Below are 23,611 nucleotides of genomic sequence, written 5' to 3'. Positions count from 1 at the left end.
CTATAGACCCATATCCTTAATGAACATAGATGCAAAAATTCTCAACATGATGCTTGCAAACCGCATACAGACACACATCAAAAAGATCATCCACCATGATCAAGTTGGCTTTATTCCAGAGATGCAGGAATGGTTCAATATATGTAAGTCAATAAATATCATAAATCATATAAATAGGCCCAAAGATAAGAACTACATGGTCATCTCAATACATGCAGAGAAGGCCTTTGACAAAATTCAATATGCATTTATGATCAAAGTCCTAGAGGGAACTGGACTGGAGGAACACACCTCAACATAATGAAAGCCATATATAACAAACCCACAGCCAACATCGTTCTAAATGGAGAAAAACTGGAAGTATTCCCATTGAAATCAGGAACCAGACAAGGCTGCCCGCTATCCCCACTTCTCTTTAACATAGTGCTTGAAACTTGCAAGAGCAATAAGACAAGAGAAGGAAATTAAAGGGGTAACAATTGGAAAAGAAGAGCTCAAATTATCCCTTTTTGAAGATAATATATTAACCTAAGAGATGCCAAAAATTCTACCAGAAAACTCCTGGAAATTATTAAGATGTTCAGTAATGTGGCAGGTTACAAAATTAATATACAAAAGTCTGTAGCCTTTCTATATACCAATAACAAGCAATCAGAGAAAGAGTACATAGAAACACTCCCCTTCACAATAGCTGCAAAAAAGCCAAAATATCTTGGAATAAACCTGACCAAAGACATTAAAGACAATCTGGATATTTTAAAGAGACTTTAAGCTTTTAAAGTGTTTGAATATTTTTAAAAAATGTGTATCAGTGTTATGCCTGCATGTAGGTAAGTGTACTCATGTCGTGCAATGCCCATGGACAGAAGAGGCTCTTGGATCCCTTGGAACTAGAGTTATGGGTAGTTGTTAGTTGCCATTTGGGTGCTGGGATTTGAACCCAGGTCTTTTGCAAGAACAGTCAGTGCTCTTAACCACTGAGCCATCTCTCCAGCCCCAAGTGTTTGAATTTTTGAAAGACTGTGGCACTTTTAAAGTACTGTATTTTATATTGTGATATTAACAAGAGATCTGGGGATCTGTGGTACTTTTAAAGTACGGTATTTTATATTGTGATATTAACAAGAGATCTGGGGATTCATAAGAAAAGAAAGTTTATGGTTTAATAGTGAAGTGGTTTTATATCAAGTTGATAAGAGGCCAAACTTGACAAAAGCTAGAGATACCTGGAAAGAGGGAATCTCAACTGAAGGGTTTCCTCCATCAGATTGGCCTGTCTGTAGGGCATTTTCTTGATTGTTAATTGATGGAAGAAGGTCCTGCCCACTGTGGACGGTACCATCTTTAGGCAGGTGGGCCTAGACTATATACAAAGAATGGTTAAGCAAGCCAGGAGGAAGCAATCTAGTAAGTAGCAATCCTCCATGGTCTGAGCTTCAGTTCTTGCCTCTAGGCTCCTGCCTTGGCTTCCCTCCTTGATGGGACTGTAACTTGTAAGGTTTTGAAATAAACCTTTTCCTCCCCCAAGCTGGTTTGGTCACTGTTTTCCCACAGCAATAGGGAAGCAAACTAGGACATGTCCTAAGGAGATGGGAAAATGATCATCCCCTTAATGAGCTAGTATACTTTCCAGAAGCACCTCCCATGAGGCAGCTGCTTTAAAGAGGTTCCACCATGCAGCTGTGTTGAATCTGCCCACTTTTTAAAGGTTCTAATTCAAAAAGAATAACTTTCCCTTTTCCTTCTTTCTCTCTTTTTTGGAAACCAGCCAAAAGTCTAAGCAGGCTTTCCCTGACACTCTGGGCTTTCTTGTTCTTTCTCTGAAGCACCTCACCCTCCCTTCTGCATGCAACTGCTTGCCAACCTTCACTGGTAAACATGGCTGCTTTCTCAGACTCTAATTCTAAAGGCATGACTTTTTCTCTTCCTCTTCTCCATTTCCCTCCTCCCAGTTGCTGCTGGAATTTTCAGCTTGCTCGTCCTGTTGTTTTTCTTTCAAACACTAATAAAATGGTCCTTCAACTTCCCTCTGAAGTTCATTTTTAAATCCTTTTATTAATGAGACTAAGAACCCAAAAGGGAACTCCAATTTCTAAGGTAACACCTTGAATGACATGTTCCAATGTGGAAGAGGTTGCATGACCTTTTATAGTCACAGAACCAAAGACAGTCATAAATCAATGCATTTACCAATATACTGGCAAGGACATCAGGTAGGCTGTTCTAGGAGAGCAGGGGAACTTCTTCTGTAAGTTTCAGGTGGTACCTTATTACAGTTTTTAGTTTGGTGAAGCTAGTTCTATTAGTTACTTTTCTGTTGCTGTGATAAAACATCATGACCAAGGCATCTAATAGAAGGAAGAATTTATTGGGCTTACAGTTTCCGAGGGATGAGTCCATTGTAGTAGGGGAGATAAAGTAGGAGGCAGGTTGAGCAGAAGGTTGAGCTAGCACTCAGATCTTCAAGCATGTACAGGAAGCAGAGAGAGACAAACCAGAAATGGGGCAAGGCTGTGAACTCCCAAAGCAGAACCCCAGCAAGGAGCTTCCTCCAGCATAGCTACACCTCCTAAAGTTTCCATGACTCTTTCCCAAACAGCACTACCAAATGATCAAGTGTTCAAATAGCCTGTGGGTGACACTTCTTATTCAAACCACTGCACTAGTGGTCTAGCAGGTAAGTACATTTCCAAAGTTTTACCTAATAGTAACAAAGATGTTGGGTCAGACACATGTTGGTAATAAGAGGCTATTAAGACAATTAAAGATAGCCCAAGATTGGGCTGAAGAGCTGGCACAGCCATTAAAGGCTCAGGCTTACAACCAAAAAGCCCAAGATAATTTGGCTCTGGATCTGTAACATTCCATCTCTCCTCTATCATAAAGTTCTAGTTAGGCAATTGGTCTGCAGAATATTTAAGACAGCTGTGACTTTTTCAGAGAACATCAGTTCATAAGGACCTCCCACTCCTACCCCAGGGTGACACTCAAACCCAGGACATAACATGTGGTAGATCAGAGCTTTACCACTGAGCCTGAATCAATTATATTTCAGACATTTTTTCCCCTTGCAGTGCTGGGGATAGAACTCAGGCACTTATGCATGCTAGAGCAAGCAGTCTACCTCTAAGCCACATCCCTAGCCCTCTGAATCAATTATTTTAATAGCAATTTGAGCCTAGGTCTCTGAGGGTCAAGAAATCTGCTGAGATCTGAATTACCAAGCACGTAAGATTAGACTGTGTTTCTCCACAGGGTCAAAAAATCTCCTGCTGAGGTCTGAATTACACAAGTGTGTAAGACTATTCTTCTCCATAACTTGATGCTGGGCTGAAGAAAGATACAGCATGGCTGTCTGCCTCCCTATATTTGCCTGAAAGTAGAAACAGATTTGTAAAGATATGGTTTACTTCCTCTTCTGCTAGGGAGAACAAAATTATTGATGTAAAATGCAGCTTTGATCTAAAGGAAATAAGGCAGTTTATTTTGAGCCAAATATGAGTTATCAAGGCCTGTAAATGGATTCACATTCCCCTGAATAGTGTTCTCCACTGTGGAAGAGGCTACATTAAAATTTTATAGTCATATCAGAACAAAAAGGGTTTAATCAATGCATTTAACAAATACATGATGGGGGCATCAGGAGAGAGGGCTATGGCAGAATGGGAAATCTCAGATTTCAGAGAGTGTAATAGTCTTAGCTCTAGGGATGCTAGAAGCTAGAGGTTGGCTTAAGTTTAACAATGTATTCCAAAAGTTTTACCTAGTAGCCGTAAGGATGTTAGTTCAGATACAGAAGTTGGCAGTAAATGGCTATTAAAAAGAACTGAAGAGTGGCTGGGTGAGGACTGGACCAGAACCCATGTAAAAGCTGGGCAGGTGTGGCTGCCATCTGTAACCCTCAGCACTCAGGAGGCAGAGACAGAGGATCATCGAATGATGAAATCCAGGTTCTGTGAGAGACCCTGCCTTGAGCAACAAAGTGGAGAGCTATCAAAAAAGACACCTGATGTCAACTTCAGTCCTCCACATTTACCCACAAACACATTGTGCCCACATATATGTGAACATGCATGCATGCACATCACACAGACAAAAAAAAAAAAAAAAAAAAAAAAAAAAGGACTGAAGATCATCCAAGATGACGTCAGCTCTCGATGTACAACACTCCATCTCTCCACAGTTCCGATGATCTAGTTAGTTAGGTCTAGTCTGCAGAATCTTCAACACAGATATGGATTCTTCAGAGGGCTTCAATTCGTAACTACATCGTCATCAGCTTGGAGATACTTCCAGAGGAATATGTGTTACCAAGCTTTGCTAACTAGCTGTAGCCAGCATTTACTTGGTCACAATTACTGGCCCTAGACTCAAAAGTCCTTTTCTTTTGTCCTGCCAAATCTCTTAAGAAAAATTTACTGCTTTTTGTTGATTATGCAATGCTGAATGTCTCCAAGAATGTTAATTTTGTGTTCAGCTTTCATTATATTTGCTGTAAATACCCTTTTTTGGTGGATTGTGTGTGTGAACAAGTAACTAGTTCAGTTTTTACAACTACTCATTCTCTGTGTCATCTATATGTGAATTATACATCCTCCCAAGTTCTTCCCCTAAATGGTCAAATGCCATTTCTCCTGTCAAGAAGAGTCTGAGCTACACACTGATGTAACAAAGGCTGTGGTGTGCCTCAGTTGTTTTTTATCACCACATTTGAGGATGTTTGGGCTTAGGAAACTGTATAGAGCTGCATAGGATAGTAAGCATTCCCCCGTGGCCCCAATTATGATCCTAATTATCTCAAGTACTATTTTACAGATGAGGATATTAAGGAATCAGATCCTCAGACTTGCCTGCAAGACACGGGTAGAAAGTAGTACAACACTAAAATGAAGTCTGACTCAGGAGCCCTGTGAGGTCTGAAATGTAATCCACACACCAGTAGCACTGCAGGCCCTGGGGCTTAAGAGAAGTAGACTCCTAGGGGATCCCAGATTGTCTGAATTCAAACAGGCAGCTGAACAAGAGCCTCAAATCATTGTTAACATGTAAAAATTTGAGGACAGTTCTTAATCATTCTGTAAATCAAAATGTCTTGATCACCAATACCTTCCTAAAGATTCCTAACCTTCAGTTCTATGAGCAACGTGATAACCTTGAAATTAAGCAGTCCTCCAATCTTCCAAGAGAAAAATACACTATTCTGTGTTTAACAAATTTTCAGTCAGTACATTTTGGCATGTGGAGGCTGACATGGGAGTTTTCAAGTACTGGTCTAACATAGTGAGAGAAGGGTTCTGTGAACATGTGCCTCGTGTGCCAAGCAGTAAAGGTAATAAGCAATGCAGCCGTGGCCTGCATGTCCACTGCAGAAAACCAAGGAACCGACAGTTCATAATGAGCTCTATGGGTGAACACAAAACAAAACAAGCTCCCAAAGACAGTGTTCCTTATACATTTCCACTTCAGGAAAAACAAAGCAAGAATCAGTCATGGTAATTTCCTAATTCCTGCTTAATTATCCTGGCACACTTGACTTTCTGTGCATGCCCTGACCTCAGATCAGACCCACATGATGGCAGTCATCTCAAGGGATGAGACAGTTTAACCCAGAAATAAGGCCAGCCTTATCATTCAAACTGACTTATGTTTTTATGTTAGTCTTAGACTTATTTTTTGATATGGGGTTTCTTTATATTGTCCAGGATGGCCCTGAACTCCTAGACCCAAGAGATTATCTTGCCTCATCTTCCCAAGTAGCTAGGATGATAGGCACATAACACGACACCCACTCAAATGTTTTTTTATTTTTAGCTAGTAGAGAGCACTTAGGCTCTTGAGTTGAGCTACCACCTCAGTAGTGAATCATGGGTTGACAGCTACTGAAGAGGACCCAAGATTCTAGCAACAACAAAAATTAAGTGTTTTCCTATCTGTGAAATGAAGTAAGAGTAACATTTCCATGCTTCCTTCCTAACATTTTGATTCTCCACAATAAATAAGTGTAAGTGAAAAGTAGGTAACATTTAATGACAACTTACAGATGTCTGTAAGAATCTTCCAGAGCAACTTTATTATCAACAATGATTTATAAATGAACTACAGCACAGAGATATGAGTGTACACACACACACACACACACACACACATACAGAGCCAGGCTACATCCTAGAGGTAAAGCTGATTCTCTCCAGATTTGCGCTCCAGCGCCGAGTTGCTTGCATTGACGGTGATGGTACCAGTAGGGGCTCAGCTCCTGTGGTACAGCCTAAGCACCGTGGACAAGAGAGGCAGTCACTCTGTGGGTGAAGCACTCTGGATACACAGGCCACCCAATGATCTTTAAAGCAATTTCCACCATGGCTGTGCATTGAAATTCTATGGGAACAAGATTGTTGCAGGTGCAAGAGTCACCCAGAAAGGATCAGGTATTGGCTTTATATGTCAAGCATTGACATCTTCATTCAAGGTTTTAAATTCTGTTTTCTATAAAAAGTTAATTCGGGGCTGAGTTGTAGCTCAGTTGGGAGAGTGCTTGTCTAGCATGTATGAAACCCTAGGTTCAAATCCTAGCATTACATAAAATTTAATGTGGTGGCATATGCCCATAACTCCAACACTAGGGAGGTAGAGACTGGAGGATCAGAAGTTCAAGGTCATTCAGGAGACCCTGTTTAGAGAAATAAACAAAAAAGTTAATTCTCTTAAACCTGTCAATGCCATTTTAGATTATGTTTCTTATAAAGTGTCAGAGCAAATGCTTAAGTGCAAGAGTTTGAGGCCAGGCTAGGCAACATGGTAAGACCCCATCCTTTAGGAAGGCAGAAAGGAAAGACGGGAGGGAGGGAGGAAGGGAGGGAGAGAGGGAGGGAGGGAGGGAGAAAACAAAGAAAAAAGGACCTTTAGAAAGGCCAGAGTGAGAATCTTCTTCATTTGTGTATCCCCAGAACCTAATTTAACATCTGTAGACATTTTTTACTTCCAATTGGAAAATGATTAAACCACATCTCTCACAATGATAGGATCTTAACAGAACACTCACCTAAATCTATCTCCTGGTTATTGGTGAATTGAACACTTACCTGCTAGGCTTTGAGATAACAAAAGCAGCACACTCTGATTCTACAGTTTGAGATTTTTGGCAGATGTTCTAGGACAAAGAATGAGAAATTGTATCTGACCTCTCCTAGCCTGGATCTGTTTCCAAGTCCTGGCACAGGCCGCATGACTGGGATGGATTAGGCCAGGGCAGCAAGATTGAGGCACTGAAGCTTTGCTCACTGCTTCGAAATTGAACTTGACTCTCTCACTCCTGAGTAATCACCACCCATTACCTAGTTAGTTTTGCCCTTTGTGCACCTGGCCCACTGATGTGCCAGTCTGGACCAATTTTCTTGCTCTGACTTGTGTTTTACAGTTTATGTTTAGAGGACTTGGCCATGCAACCCGTTATGAATTTCCTCTTAGTTGAGGTCTGTTGTCAGGATATGAAGCTGAAGTGACTTCAGATATTAAGAGCACTCTCCATAAATAAATGTAAACAATTTTTTTTAACAGGACCGGCCATATGACTCAGTGGTTAAAAGTATTTGCTGCTCTTCCAGAGGACCAGAATTCAGTTTCCAGCAGCCACACGGGGTGGTTCACAACCACCTGTAACTCCAGCTCCATCTGGATGCCCTCTTCTGCACACACATAACATTCATGTACACAGACTTGCACACATACACATAAAAAAGTAATTCTTTAAAAAACCATTTTAAGTGGTGGGTTATGGTGGTGCATACCTTCAATCACAGCACTCAGGAGGCAGAGGCAGGCAGAGCTCTGTGAGATTGAGGCCAGCTTGGTCTCTATAGTCAAGTTCTAGGCCAGCTGGGGGAGACTGTGTCTCAAAAAGATTAAAAAAAAAATCATTAAAAAAAGCACATTCCCACATTCAAACAGCAGAGTAAGCTACCTTTCTGGGCTGGCAGATGCTTGTAAGCTTTGTAGAGCCACTTCTGAATCCATTCTGAAGTTCATAGTCTTCACCTCTATGAACACTGTCCTTTCTTCACTGTAAGGGGTTGGCTCCTATCCCTTGGTCTTCAGGAACTGTCTGTAACCGTTAGCTTTATATTACCCCAATTGGCCAAAAACTCTCCTCAGCATTTGCCTTAGTCCATAACCCTACCACTTACAGCAAAACTTAACCCTCAGGCTTAAGTCTTGTCTTTCCACACAGTCCTTTGGTGGGTGTCTCATTAGGATGTTTCATTTAGAGGCCTGGTCTTAGGCTTGCTTCCCTGGTCTGAACAGTTTAAAGCACCCTCCCCCTCAACCTAAGTTCTCCTTACATCCTGGACTATTAATTCTTAGCCATAGGGGCATAGCATAAACCACAGATCCACTAGGTTGGGGCAAGTAATTTGCAACAAGAATAAAGTGTCCAGGTTTGCAACATTTCCTCTCTGAGTCCTGTGATACCACCACTGCTCATAAGAATTCTTGTGTGATTTTGGACAGGGAGGGAACTGGGCAGAATGTCTTACAAAGTACTGTTGGGACCTCTAACCCATGTTACCTGCATCACAGCCCTAGTGGGCCCACAAGTTACTGACTCAATCAATGGCTATGGTGATTTAATATGGACTATACATAGGAATGGATATGTGAACTGAGGTTTCAATAGGGGTATAAGTGCCAACCACAGATTTCTTTGGATGGTAGCATCTGTCTTCAAGGAACCAAGGCCAAGACTTAATATATAGCAAGAATAATGGAAAACAGTTACCCAATATATCAGACAGATAATGGAAATTTATTTAGGTCAGGGTGTGCTACATTGTCTGGACACTACATACATGCTTTAATTTCTTGTATTAAGTTATGATAATCCAGCTAGAGACGTTTCATAAAACTGCTTAAATCTAAATGAAATGCTCTAGTGAAGAAAGTATTTTCTGGTTGATGGATTCTGTCAAACCAGCTGAGGATTAATATAATGTTCTATCACAGCTGAACCATTATCACATGAACCATGTATCCTAAGAAGGAAGCAGCTCAGCCATAAGAATTTTCATTTCTTATGCCACGGTATCATTGCAAAAACAGTCCCCAATTCATAGGCATCGTGAATAAACCACCTAAAGACTATTTTCTGTGACTTATAAATAGCGATTCAAAAGAAGATTTAAAAACCAAAACCAAAACCAAAGAACAACTCAGGGGATCAGTGATACAGCTCAGCAGGTAAGGGCACTTGCTGCTAAGCCTGAGGACCCGAGTTCTACCTGGGTAGCACATAATGGAAAGAGAGAACTGCCTCCAATAAGTTGTCCTCTACCTTCCACAGGTCATCTGTGGCACATGTGTGCCCACACACATATATACACTAAAATAAATAAATAAATAAATAAACCCCTTAACCACATTTAGTTTATATAACTTTAGGTACCAATGTCTTTGGTTGTTCTGAAGTTATATGGGTCACTAAGAAATGGTAAAAACTTTAGACTGGCTTGGTAAAATACAAAGAAAGACAATTCAGGTTGTCATTTATAGTTTTAGAGTTTGCCTCAAGCATATAATGCTGTGTTACTAAGTAAAACACTTTCATAAAAAATTTATTTCACACTTTTATACAAATATCCACAGGTATTTTCTAATCACGAAGTAATTTTACAATGCTAATTAGTATAAAAATGTATCAAATGCAAACAGACCAGTGACTTGACTTGAGATGACATTCTTAACAACTGTAAATTTAAACACTATAACATTCTTATTTGTTTGTTGTTGAACTCCCTTCCAACCTTTTTCAGGACATTCATTTTTATATAAGGTCTAAAAACACTGTCAAAATATCAGCTTCTTTGTGTCCCATAAAGCTAATCCATGTGTTAGGCTCCAAGTTATCCAAGCAAGAAACTGAGACTTTAACAGCTATGACCTGTTTTAGAGAACTTTTTGTAAACAAAATATCATTTGTAAAATTATTTTTATGAATGAAAATGCCAAAGTAGAACCAGAATAAAAGTCCTCAGTATCTTAAGGGTATATGCTGTGTGAGAGGCAAAAAATGAAAAGAATGAAAACTCAAGCAATAGTGGCACATTTAGAGATATTTTGTTCTTTTAAAAGATTGAGAACTGGCAGGGTATGGTGGTACATGTCTTTAATCCCAGCACGTGGGAGGCAGAGGCAGGTGGGACTCTCTGAGTTCAGGGCCTACCTGGTCTACATAGATAGTTCCAGGTCTGCAGTGAGACCTTGTTTTAAAAATGAAAACAAAAACAAAATCCAAAAACCCTAACCCCCCCACCAACAAAACAAAACAGAAACAAACAAAAACCAAACCAAGTCAAACCAGAAAAGACCGAGAACTGGCTAGGAATATGGGGATGTAGCAAATGGTAGAGTACTTGCCTAGCCTTGGGTTTGATCCCTAACACTGCATAAAAATGAGAGTGGAGGCTCATGTCTGTAATTCCAGTATTGGGGAGGGGGAGTTGGAAGGAGGAGGACCAGAAGTTCAAGGTCATCCCCAGCTGCCTAATGAGCTCAGGGGCACTGGGGTTACATAAAACCCTCTGTCTCAAAAAAGACAGAGAACTGCTTATAGTATATCCAAGCAAATTAGCACCAGTTTGCAGTTGCTCCCCATATAACTTAATATTTTAAAGTACAATAATTAAAAATAGAATCAGCTTTGATATATATATAATAACTCTCTTCCCCCTCCCACCATTTAAATTTTGTTTTTTCAGTGCTGGGGCATGGGGCATGCTAGGCAAGCACTGTATCACTGAGCTACACCCCTAGCTCCAGATCAAAGACCTTGTTAAAATAGTCACAAAAGTCATTTGGGGAGATTTAGAATGGGAGGTAAAAATAAAAAAATTTAAAAATAGAATATGGACCGATGATTAAATGGTTCCAATGGCATTTAAGGAGCTAAGAGCCACCATGCACTGTCTGTCTGGTACACAGCCATTTTGGCAGATGCTCTTCAGTAGTCTCACACCGGATCCGTGTGGATCCACCCTAGGTACTCACCATTTCTTTCAAGTTCTGAATATACAGCATTTGAACCAGTGAGTACGTAGGCCCTGGAGTCCAATGAGCTAACTCATTTTCCCCAAGAGTTCCTGAAAGTTACAGCATGAAATTCTGAAATACCACACAGGGCTCCAAACTATGAAACAGGCAACGTTCAAGGACTGAATATCTTACCCCTTTCTTAAACCTTTTGAGTTGGGGGAGGGTCTGCCAGAAAGGAGATGTTAGTTTACAGAGAAGTTTAAGTTATTAAAACAACTCTCTGGCATGTTTATAAAGAACTTTGTTTTTGTAGTAAATAACTAAGATCAAACCAAATGACTTGCCAAGTTCTAATTCTGATTGCTTAAACCAATCTGTAGCATCTTTGGTTTGTTAGTCAACAACAAGATGGCTTGAAGAAAAATAAATATCATATATAAACAAATATAACTAGCATTCAAGTCTGTTGCACCTGTGTGTTTTAGTGAAGAGGGAGAAGGGAACCTGTGTGCATTTGGTGTGAGCAAGGATTCACACTTCCAGGAAATGGAGAGAGAAGGCAAGATGATGTATCACCTTCTATTGCACATTTAATTTAAGACAGCACTTTCAACAGAGACACAACTACCCCAATGGCCAAGTCTTGTGCAGTGAGGGCAGTTGACTCGCAGGTTCTCCAATCCTATGAGAAGGATGCTGTGGTGGCAGGTTGAGACAGCCACTCTTAGCATGGGTGATAGTGGGGGCCTTCCCCCAGCTGTGCCAACAGGAGGATGTCACAGGAGCGCAGCTGGGCAGGCCCTTCCCCAGCAGGTGCAAGCCAGCCACACCAAAAACAAAGGCAACCTGGAAAGTTAAATTAAGGCAGTTAAAGAAAAATCCACTCCAGTCTTAAATTTGGCTGTGCAAAACAGGAGCCTTAGGCTGCGTAACAATATCCACAGTTAAAACTGTAGGTCTCTAGTGTGTACAGTCAGTCTGAAATTCAGGTATTGAACAGGCTTTTGAATCCATCTGAATCACTGAGTTGGAAAAAAAAAAGGCATTTTGGGTAGTATGGAGCTTTTCTATGAGTAACTTTCATTTTCACTCCACTTTGTAATCCACTGTTTTTTTTCAAGATTTTCATATTTTTCATCTTTGATCTCTCGCTCTTCTTTCCGGATCCGTACAGCATGGTATCGGGGAATGCTGTCATCGTACCTAGAGCGCTTAAAGAATCCACACTGGAGAAAGGGGGAGAGAAAAACAGAAATTAATCTGAAGACTGAGTACATTAAGTGGGAACATCTAAGCATTCAGTTTGGCTAGGTTTACCTTTAGACTAGAGGGGAACAGACACTGTTTTGTTTTAAGAAGGCACCAATAGGTTGAAAAGAAATAGCCAGTGGAGATAAACAGAGAGGACAGCTGTAGAACTGGAAGAAAAGTTCATTTTTATCTTCTTTACACTTTTTATCTTCGGCTACCTCTTGATCAATAAGGGAAGCATTTGTGAAACTTTGCTTCTATGTTAGGGGAAAAAAAAAATCACCATTTCATATTACTCTCCCACTAATAAAATGCAAATCATGTCACAAGTATTTTATAAATTACTATTAGATATGCTATGTTCTAATGGGCCAATTTAAGAAAATCTCCTCTCATCCAAAGCTTCACATCTTTCTTAGTGGGGGCCAGTATACTGCCTAGATTTGCCAGTCTGCTTCCAATTAAGCTGTTCTGTTAAGAAGTCATAAAGTACATTAGGACTCAAGGAGAGTATCACTATGAATTTTGGAGTATTCCCTAATAATAATGTTGATGATGATGATAATTTATACTCAAACTGCTAAATATGATTTACTTTCTAAAAAGTTCGGTCTGATCCAAAGTATATTTTGAAAATATACTTGAAATTTTGGAATCATATAAGAAATTTTAGTGAATAAGGAAGGTACCCTTTTTTATTTTTTAAAAAAGGAAGTTAAAAATGCAATTTAGAAGGAAGAAGAAGATACAAAGAACTGTTGATTAATGCGCTTATTTTGTAACAGCAACAGGAATAGAATATTCATGTTGAAGAATATTATGTTACAAAATGCGACAAGACAAAAACCACAGGCCTAGTTACTTCTAAGTCAGTAGGCCAAATGCACTAGGAAGTTTTCTTGTAGACCATTTCTAGATGAACTCATTTGTTATTCTGTGTAAAACAGCCAATGTACTATTATAAAATATGAATGTGTCCGCCACATTTAAAAACAGAAGGAATGAAAGGTGAAATGTAAAACCAATGATGGACTGAGTCACAGAAACGGGTTTAGGAATTACTGTATGCTCTCATGCCCATAGAAAAGAAAAAAAAAAAAAATCACCAACAATTCTTGTTTCCTTGGATTTAGAAATCATAGAAGCAAAACATGAATTTAAAAACAAGAGAGCCAAGGTGGATAAAGCCTCTATGAACATGAACATGGTCAAACTCCATTACAACACTGAAATATAAACTGCCCACGACACACTGGCATGAGATTTTTGCATGCTGAAGGTTGCTTTGGCAGAGAACCATCTCCTGAGGCACCCAGGAAGCCCACCATGTTGATAAGCATTCTTTGTTGTAATGGTCTTTGGCCCAGAGAAGACATACAGGAAAAGGAAGTCGCATGCTCAGCTAGCACAAGCCCATGTCCTAGCAACACTAAAAAGCATTCCAAGCCTGCCCCATCACTTTACAGCAAGGACAATGAAAGACGAGAGCAGAAGCCTCTTTACCAAGAGAAACAAATGTCTCCCACATGCAGCGGGTTAATCAGGCAGTCAACAAAGCTTCTATCCCTGGGAAATTCCAAAATGGACAAGAAATCTGGGGTGATTTCTCATGCACCTTTGAAATTCCGAGTGGGACACTACACATTGCATTAACGACACATGGCAAACTGGACTATAGAATTTCTAATCAGGCAACTGTCTTCACTGCTGTGGGTGATGCTTAACAAGAACACAAAATTAACTCACCTGCAATGAAAGAGTCTTTGTGCATTAACAAAAACCAACGCGCTTTCAAATGAAATTAAAAAAGAAAAATCCAAGCATGGCAAGCCAGCGTGGACACTTGGAAACATCTGTTAATGGGACACACACAGCAAGCTGTTGCCCCCTTAAGTTAGCTACCACAACCATAGCAGGTCCCACAGCTAGCAATGAAAAACATTGATCAATTACCAATTACAGCAGATCAATACTATGCATCGGAAGTAAGCCTCTCTTTATCAGATGGCTGAGTATGGATCTCAGCCTTGTGATAGGTGGCATCATAATGATCTTTCTTATTTCTCTTGAAGAAACCACACTACAAGGAAGCAAGGTATTTAGTCAATTTCACAGTCTTGTGTATAAAAGCTATAAAGTGAGATCACTTTCAATCAAGCAGAACTCAGCAGACCCTGCACTGTGTTACACTGTAACAGCATTTAACAGTCATCACCCTGGGTCTCTGTACAAAGATTTACAAGGATGACGCACATTAGCTAATTGATTTTTCTATTTGTAGCAGCAATCTTGAGGTCATCCTAAAGGAAAAACATGTACATTTTTGTGCCTGGAGCTTCTGGTGGTTTCTTGTAGAACATAGACTCTAAAAAGGTAAACTATTCACTTCTACAGTCGGCTGCAACAAATGTTAGAAAACAAATTCTCTAAGTAAAATTTAGTACTAGTTGAAATAAAATGTAGATACAGTGTATTTTTCTGCCTTTTTATAATAAATTTTATGTAACACATACCATCTACTGGAGGCTTTTGGATTGGTGGGGTGAATCAACACAAATTCGAATACTGCTCAGGAAAGAATGACTGCTGTTATTTTCCCACACCTGAACCAGACACAGCCCTTAAATAAATGGCAGGAGCCCACGCTCCTTGGGTTAGGTCACTCTAAAGGAGTATGAAAGTATAACTCTCCTTTCTCCTATTATTTACTTCATTCAACACTGGAGAACTTTTCCTATTTACTTTTATTTCGTTCATAGGGTACAGAACTATCTTCTGAAATATAACTTGGTCAAATATCTCTCCTGGAGAAACTCTGTCTAGTCTGTCAACTCAAGGTTAGAAATCTAGATCAACTTGTCACGATGTAGTGGGTTATCAGCTACACACATGCCTATTCAAATTTAGATAAATTTACATTTAAAATGCAGTATTTCCATTGCATTAGCCAGATTCCAAGTGTTCAACAGTTTTATGTGACCACACTGGCCACTACCACTCCAGAAGAGTCTCATTACTACAGAAAGTTTTATTGAGCAGCACTGAACTAGACTATGTTGCATTTACTTGTGGCTCTCAGTGTGACAAAGTGTGCACACACAGAGAAAAGAACTAATAAATGGCACAGGAAGAAGAATGAACACAAACCAAGACCCTGGTTCTGTCTCACACTTGGCAATAGTCTTATTATCCCTGGGCATGAGTGTCTTTGCGTAAAAAACAAAAGTAAAGGAGGAATTTTCTCCTTACTTTACTTACTTTATTTACTGTGCAAAAGCCAATATTTAAAGCAGATAAAGCCAGAACTCTTCTGGTTAAAGTGGAGATCTCCTTAGCTTCTGATACTGATAGGGATGGGTAAAACTCACTCTAAAGGCTACTGAATTAGAATTCATCCATCCTCCCTCCTTCCCTTTCTTCCCTCCTCCTTCAGCGCCAGAGATTAAACCCAAGTGCTTCACAAATATTAGGCAACTGATGTACTACTGAGCTACATTCCCAGACCTCAGAACCCTTTCGGACCTTAAAATTCCAAGGCTTTAAATACCAATAATTCAGTTTATAAAGAAGAGTATGAAATAATAAGACTAACTTTCATGTGAGGGTTGCAGGAGTTATCTGATTATCTTAGAATCCCCTTGAAAGTCTGTATTATTTTAGAACTTCAGATAACTCAATGAGATACTTTAGTTTGAAACACTTAGACAGCTGAGCCCCAGGGAGGGGGACTAATTCGTCCAATATTATATACAGCTCGGGTATCTTAACCCTCGATCTACTGCCATGACAAAATAAAGATTAAGACTGCCAGTAAAATCTACTTTGAAGCCGGGTGTGGTGGCACATGCCTTTAATCCCAGCACTCAGGCGGTCAGGCGGATCTCTGTGAGTTCAAGGCCAGCCTGGTCTACATAGTGAGTTCCAGGACAGCTGGGGCTACAGAGGACCCTGTCTCAGAAAGACCAAAAAAAAACCCCTACTTTGAAAAAGACTAATCTTGGGCTCTCTTCCAGAGAATGAAAGATCATCCTCAAGAATCAAAACCCCAAATTAATTTTTCAATATCAAAGTAACTGTGACAGCAACTCCAATATTGGCTATCTATATCTGCCAGACAAACCTACTGCCTAAGAAGCACTGGAGTTAAACAGGAAGAATACTGGCACGAGCAGATACCAAGCTTCAAACACAGCATCTCAGTCTAGCAAAAGGAAGCTATTTGGAAGGGGTGGGGGGCATGAGGAAGAGAGAGGGGGCAGGCTCAAACTTTGAAAGTAAGAATATCCTTTGAAACCTTGTCTATTATACTCTAGAATACAAGGAAAGGAAAAGGATGGTTTGATCCTAGCGCATTCTTAGTTCACCCCAAACCCCCTGGAGAAGACATGTTTGGGAATTCAGGCATTTAGAGATTTGGGGAGCACTGTGCTGCATACATAATGGCACTGTAATAAGAATACTAATAATATTTCTGCAGAAACTCATGAATAAAGACTAATACTATACTCTCTTCACATCGTATCAGGTTTTGCTGCCAAGTGAGTCATCAAGCTTTCAGTTTTCAGAGCTTTGTGCAATTTAGAGTTACAGATGAGGGACTGTAAACCTTCAGTACTCACTGGGACTAACTGAAGACCTACTGGTTATAATTTTAGGCAACAAAAGTTTATAACCATCTCTTACATTTTCTGTAATGAATATAGAACTGTTTATAGCTAGGAAACAGAGGAAAGACATTAAACACTACATGTAGTCAAAAGGTCAAAGTCTAACGGACTTTTGTACCTAGACTACCATGTGTTTGTTACAGGCTGTGATGCCCCGCTTGAGATGCAGTTATTCAAGTAGGTTCCTAATCTAGCTGTAAGGGTAACAATTCCCAATGGTCATCATGAGACGACCATTTAGTGTTTAAAAACACTAAAATCATCAAGAATTCACATTTAGATTAAATTTTATGATTGACAATTTGGCTTAGTTTTAGAGTTTGACCTTAGGTGAAGAAAACGCTAAAATAGTACATTTAGAATTTGTTATTTCTGAAAATGCTGAATTATTTACAAGAGACCAAATTTATTCTTTTGAGAAGCTTTTTACACATAAATATCTTAAAATACAAGTGACTGGGTAGGTATGTAGATACTCTATAATGTAAAATTCTCTCAAATTTAATGTATATTGGAAAAGTTTCATGATAAAACATTGGAGAAAAGGAAAGAAAATGAACATGTTGTTAGTGTTAATTCACATTTTAAAAAACATGAAATAAAGTTGTTTTGGGGGACAGGGTCTCCCCTGTAGCCCTAGCTGGCCTGGAACTTGCTATGTAGACCAGGCTGGCCTCCATTTCACAGAGATGCCCCTGTCTCTCCCTCCCAAGTGCTAGGATTAAAGGTATGTGCCACCACACCTGGCTGAAATGACGTTTATATCATGAAACTCAAATGACAGATATGACTTACCTTCCATAGCAAAAACACTAATAGAGCCAGCATCAAAATCCCAGCAAGAATAGCCAGTAGGATGATCCACCAAGCTATCCCTGAATATTGGGCTGCAGTCTTTGAGGGAAACACAGTCACTCGAACCTAAAGGGCATGAAAGAGAGCAGAGCACCATAAACTGGCATGAGAGTTGGCATCAGTATCGAACCCTGGATGCAACCTAAACACACTGCTGCATCAACACTGGGCTTCGGTGTTCTAGACTATACCATAATTCTTTTCAAAATAATCTCTACATCTAAGTGCTTCTCTTTTCTTTAACTATCTAGCAGGTGAGAGTTCCCATCTGGAATCTCTAAGAGGCAGGTACAGCATTTTATCAGCCAACAGGTTTCAGCCTCAGGGTGACCTTGTGACTCGCTTCCCCTCCCACTACAGGTGACCTAGCTTTAAGCTAAAATAGCCCTTTCTTTTTTTATTTATTTAAACAAATATTTTATCTATCATTTTTATTTCATGTGTGTGTGTACTGCCTGCATGTAGGTAAGTGCACCCGTGTCATGCAATGCCTGAGGAGTCAGAAGAGGGTGTTGGATCCCCTGGAATGGGAGTTATAGACGGTTTTAGCCGCCATGTGGGTGCTGGGAATTGAACTCTGGTCCTCTTCAAGAGCAGCCAGCAGCTCTTAACTGCTCAGCCATCTCTCCAGTCCCCAAACTGCCCTTTCTTTAGAGTACTAGATCAGCACAGAAGCATTCACGGAGGCAAGAAAAACGAAACCATGAGACTGTTATGTGTCTGGTGAGATGACTACAACAAAAGGAAAAGCCAAAAGGACGACTTCAGTCAGTGGACAGGCGGTATCTCATCTAACTTTGCTTCCACTGTGACTGTGGGGAAAGGTGCCATGGAAGGACCAGTAAGTTCTAGTAAATCTGGAAGTAGAGAGTGGATACTGTTCATGGCAAGGCCTTAAACAGGCCTTATCAGAATCACACTGAGTACGAATGTGTTTAACATGATTAACAGGCGAAATCACTCCCATCCATGTCTACTATCCATCACCTAACAGCAAAGCAAGGTACTCTGGAATGTGCGGCTGGCAGCAGACTGGGGATATACAGCAGAATCTAGGTTCCAGGTCTGACCACATTCAACAGTATGGGGAGTCTTTTACATACTATTAAATGGCTCATAGAGCATCAAGGACTGAGGACCCGAGTCAGGGCTGGGCTAGATATACATGTCAGCTGTGATGGGGATCAGAAAGGTGAGAAGCAGGCAGCAAGACTATTGTTTGTTTAGTTAAATATGGTGGGGGGGGGGGGGGGGGTTGGGTCATGATAATCATTGTTCAATGCAGACTGAGAGGAAGGGTTGGCTACTGGAGCAGGTAGAAGGCCAACTGTATGGGTTACGATCCCCAGAGCTCTAAGAAGTCTATCTAAGCTTGTGATAGCAGCTATTACTGAACAGCAACGAGAGGTTAAAGTGAATACTGTAGAGCTTTACAACTCCAAAAGCAACTTTTCCCATTTGGTATCATTAAACTTTAGGCATCTTCATGGGGGCGACTTTCCATGGGAACCTTATTCATCATGTGCCAAAGGGGAAGGGTTTGGTACATTAAATTCCATCACCAGTGAGCAGGACTGAGACCACACAAGCTTGCTAACTGCCAACTGCCCTAAATTACTCTACCATGACCTCCACTCTTACTGAATATCAGTATAAGAAACCACCTGGTGAAGGTATTGCCATACCTGGCACTATGCACTCCTAGTGAGTACTCTTCATAAGAGCCCATCTTACAAACACACACATATCTCAAGTTCTTCTCTGAATTTGGAGCCTAAAAAGGAAAATCTCACTGCCCTGAAGAGTGGGTATTTATTTCTACATGTTACAGTTCCTTTCATCTTTAACAGACAGGAATGTGAATATTCCCTACCCCATTCTTAAATGCAGTGAAGACACATGCACACACATCACACCCCCTCCTTCCTTGGATGAATGTGAAATTCTTGACACTAAATCTTATTCAACATCCTTCTAGCACTTAGCATAGGGAAGGCACCCATGTGTTCATAACAGGTGCTTGTTTACCACACCAATTTAATTTAAGTGATGTCAAAATACAATCATCTTACCTGGTTCAATTGTGTGATTTCTTGTTATGACACTGTCTAAATTTAAAAGTGTTACTGAGAGGTGAATACCAAACTCTTGAAATTGGCAATAAATAAGAATTTTCTTAGTTTTTTTTTTTTTTTTTTTTTAAAGTAGGATTAGAGTAAAAATAAGAAATGGCTCTGTGCTGAGACACCTCCCCCCACCCAAAAAGAGAGACTGAATCACACAATCTCTTTTGTGTCTACCTCTAAAGAAAATGATCTTCAGACCAGAAAGAACCAAGATGAAGATGAAACTGCAACCCATAATAAGTGAAGGAATAAAAAAGGAAAACATCCCAACACTCAAATTGAGCTCAGATCTTCAGGCCCATAAAAATGGCACTTCAGAAACTTGGGAAAAGTGCAGACACGGTATATAAGCTATTGTATCTCAGAAATCACAGGAAATAGGAGGTATCCGAAGACTACAGATAAAATGTCTCAATTTTCAAAAGAAATAGGTTCTAGACATGAAAGGCTAGAAATCCATTCATGAATCCACCAATTATTAAACAAAGTGGGCTCACTGCAAAGATTCCACCTCCATTAGGAGGGGTTCCCCAAGTCTGGATTAGATAAAATGCCCAAGATAGCTTTACTTCTTTTGTAACTCAGCAACTAGACTAGATACCAGGCCCTCAGTTCTATCATCTTCCAGAAAAAGAGGACCAGAGACCTGAGACCTAGTTTCAGCTCTGCTGACTGGTCAAAGAACAGTAAGGGAGACAATCTTCCTTCTGAAGCGTGTCCAGAGAGGCAGGACAGCTGCCTGCTGTTACTGGAAAGGTTGCTACATGGCCAGAAGAGGAAAGGCATTTTGGGCTTGTCCCAAGGACACACCAGGGATGTATTTTACATAGACTGATTGACTATTCATTGATTCATTTATATTCACAGGGCTTTTGAGATACAGTAACATTCTATCTCAAAGCTGAACCTGGAACTCAGTATGTAGCACAGGCTGGCCTTCAACTTGTAGCAATCCTCCTGCTTCAGCCTCCCAGGTTCTGGATTATAAGCATGAGCCACCATACTTGACTTTTCAATCCTAGATTTATATAGAAAAATCTTTTCTAGTAACTGCAGTTGGCCACACAAAACATAGGCATTTTAGGAATGGCCGCAACAGCAGGGGCTGCCTGAGACTTCGATTTCTTTGCAACTGTGAGCCACTCTCCTATCAAATGGCTCCCGGTTCTCATACTGACCACCACAGCTCTGCTGAATGGAGGATACTCTGTGTGTGTGTGTGTGTGTGTGTGTGTGTGTGTGTGTGTGTGTGTGGTGTGTATATAGTACTTGGGATTGACCTTAGGGCCTTGTGCATAGTAGGAAGCATGAGCTACATATTAGCCCTTTTTAAAACTTTATTTTGGAACAGGGTCTCATTCAATTGCCCAGGCTGGCCCTGAACTCACTCTGAAACCTAGGCAGACAAAATTCATGATTATCCTGCTTCAGCCTCCTGAGTAACTGGAATTACAGGCCTGTATCACTAGGTCTGGCTTAGGTTTAATTCTGTTTTTCAATGACTCTGTTAAGACAGAGTACCTTAACACACTGTCCATAAAGAAGCAACAAGACTATGGTGGACATGAGTGCCAAGGAGGGCAGCCTGTAGCTGTGTGCATGGCATAGAGGAGGAGACCAGCTCTGAGCCTGAGGGAACCAGGTCTCACCTGAGTGCCTGCATGAGGCAGCTTGATATTCTCAGCAGCTGCAGTCACATCGATGGAGGCCCGCACGAGAATGTCCAGGTAGTTCAGCTTGGAATATTCCTGTGGGAGAGAGCAGAGAGGTTAGGGAAATGACAAATGTTCTTAGCAATAGCAAAAGCTTGCAGGGGACAGCCCCAAGGCAGAGCCACACCTCTAGAAATGTGCTGTTCCATAACCTGGAGTGCAACACAAGAGAGGCCTTGCTGTCCAGCCCTCGCAGTGGACACCTGATATTCACACACTTCACGTTGACACTGCAGTTCTAGAAAAAGGGAAACTGGTGGTCAGAATCCATTATTCTGGGAAGCGCCCTTTCCTACTTACAAAAGCCATATTCACATTCCTGGAAAAATACTCACAAGGGTCTGGTATTTTCTTTCAGCAAATAAAGAAAATTTTCTGCTGTCATCTATCTGTTTTTCAGGAATTTCCCGTTTCTTTCTTGAGTTGTGAGACTCCTGAAAAGAATTATATAGAAAACAGGTCCACTTTATGTACATTTTTTTCATTACCATATAAACCTTCCAAATAAAGTCAAATTCACATAATCAACAATTAATATTTACCTATTGTCTTAGTTTCTTTTCCTGTTGCTGTGATAAAATACCCTGACCAAGGCAACTTAAGGAGGAAGGGTTTATCTGGCTCCCAGTTGCAGGTTACAGTCCATCCTGACAGGGAAGTACGAGCAGCAGGAACCCAAGGGAGGGAGCTAGCCATACTGTATCCACATTCGAGAAGCAGAGAACAGTGAGTGATTGAGTTCAGCTCACTTTCTCCTTTCTCTACAGTCCAGCCCTGGGAATGTGCTGCCCATTTTTAAATGGGTCCTCCCACCTCTATTAACCTAATCAACATAATCCCTCACAGCCATAGCCAGAGGCTAAATAATCCTACAAAGTGTGCTTAAAGGCTTGTCTCCTAGGTGATTTCAAATCCTGCCAAGGTTACAATTAACACTATCTACTACATTTTCCTTCCCACTGCCAAAGGCAGAGGAATAAAATATAAAGCCTGCACATGTTATGGCCACTTCAACTTCAGGGTGACTGACTCACAGGCCTATTTATTTAAGCAGTTTATTTCTAGTGTGACACTGAAACTCAGGAAAAGAGAAACACACCTCCTTTATTCATGTGCCCCACCAAACCATAAGCACACAGCATCAAACTGTGAGTCAACGGAGACCAGGATCAGTTTCTGTGGCCCTGGCACCTAGCTCAGTACCTAACTTATGGGTAGCAGTCAGTGCCCATGGAATGACAAAATGGTGCTAAAGAACAGAGAAAGAAGCAGAAGACCCTTGATGTGATCAACTTAAGAGAGGAGCACTGAAAACATTGTGGAATCCCCCTCATCAGAATGCACAGGACCAGAAGAGCTTCTGATTTTGGAGCATTTTGGATTTTGGATTGTTGGAGTCAGATAGTTAACCTGTAATTAGGAGTAGGAATAATAATCCATCTTGTTTTTCAACACTGATGAGTAAAGGAGCATGCTGTTTAAGTCTCTACCTATGAATATTCATCAAACCCAGTCACCTTTGAATTTAAAATACAAGAAGGCTGGGATTGCAGCTGAGTTGGTAGGGTACTTGCTTAGCATGCATATGCTCTGTGTTTGAGCCCCAGCACTGCATAGAATAAACCAGGCATAGCAGAACATTTTGTAATCCCAGCACTCGGGAAGTAGAGGCAGGAGGATCAGGAAATCAAGGTCATCCTTGCCTATACCATGAACTCAAGGCCAGCTTGGGCTACATGAGATCTTGTCATAAAAACAACCAATCAACCAACCAAACAACAACAAAAATTCCCAAGGATTTAAAGTAAACGAAACCACCATGTATGGACAATGCAATCCTTCATCACATTGGAACATAAGTCAGTCAGTTTCTTAAGTGTGCTGCAGTAGAGAGGGGGCAGGTTTGGAAATCAGTGGGAGTTTAAATGCAGAATCTATCTGCCTCTTAACAGTTGAGTGACTTTGAAAAAGTTACTTA

At 40.5% G+C, this 23,611-nt stretch overlaps 1 protein-coding gene across 2 annotated transcripts in view; it reads right to left on the bottom strand.

The window, feature by feature from the left end:
- Positions 1 to 11,333: 11,333 nt before the first annotated feature.
- The window catches only part of Itga6 (integrin subunit alpha 6), a 76,454-nt gene continuing 64,176 nt past the window's right edge, over positions 11,334 to 23,611 (bottom strand). The window contains exons 21-26 of one of the 2 annotated variants that reach the window (XM_008855270.3): positions 21,969 to 22,067; positions 21,761 to 21,871; positions 21,571 to 21,669; positions 17,736 to 17,861; positions 14,227 to 14,353; positions 11,593 to 12,248 (exon numbers count right to left, since the gene is read on the bottom strand). In XM_008855270.3, coding sequence (XP_008853492.1) covers positions 14,246 to 14,353; positions 17,736 to 17,861; positions 21,571 to 21,669; positions 21,761 to 21,871; positions 21,969 to 22,067 — 543 coding nt within the window. In that variant the 3' untranslated portion in view covers positions 11,593 to 12,248; positions 14,227 to 14,245. Of the gene's footprint in view, positions 12,249 to 14,226; positions 14,354 to 17,735; positions 17,862 to 21,570; positions 21,670 to 21,760; positions 21,872 to 21,968; positions 22,068 to 23,611 lie in introns of both variants that reach the window. The other variant, XM_008855268.3, reaches the window with a different exon arrangement.

This window comes from Nannospalax galili, unplaced genomic scaffold (assembly GCF_000622305.1).
Source record: "Nannospalax galili isolate Female #2095 unplaced genomic scaffold, S.galili_v1.0 scaffold346, whole genome shotgun sequence".
Taxonomy (NCBI): Eukaryota; Metazoa; Chordata; class Mammalia; order Rodentia; family Spalacidae; genus Nannospalax; species Nannospalax galili.
Note: the sequence above shows the minus strand (reverse complement) of the source record. Positions and strands in the feature narration are given on the sequence as shown.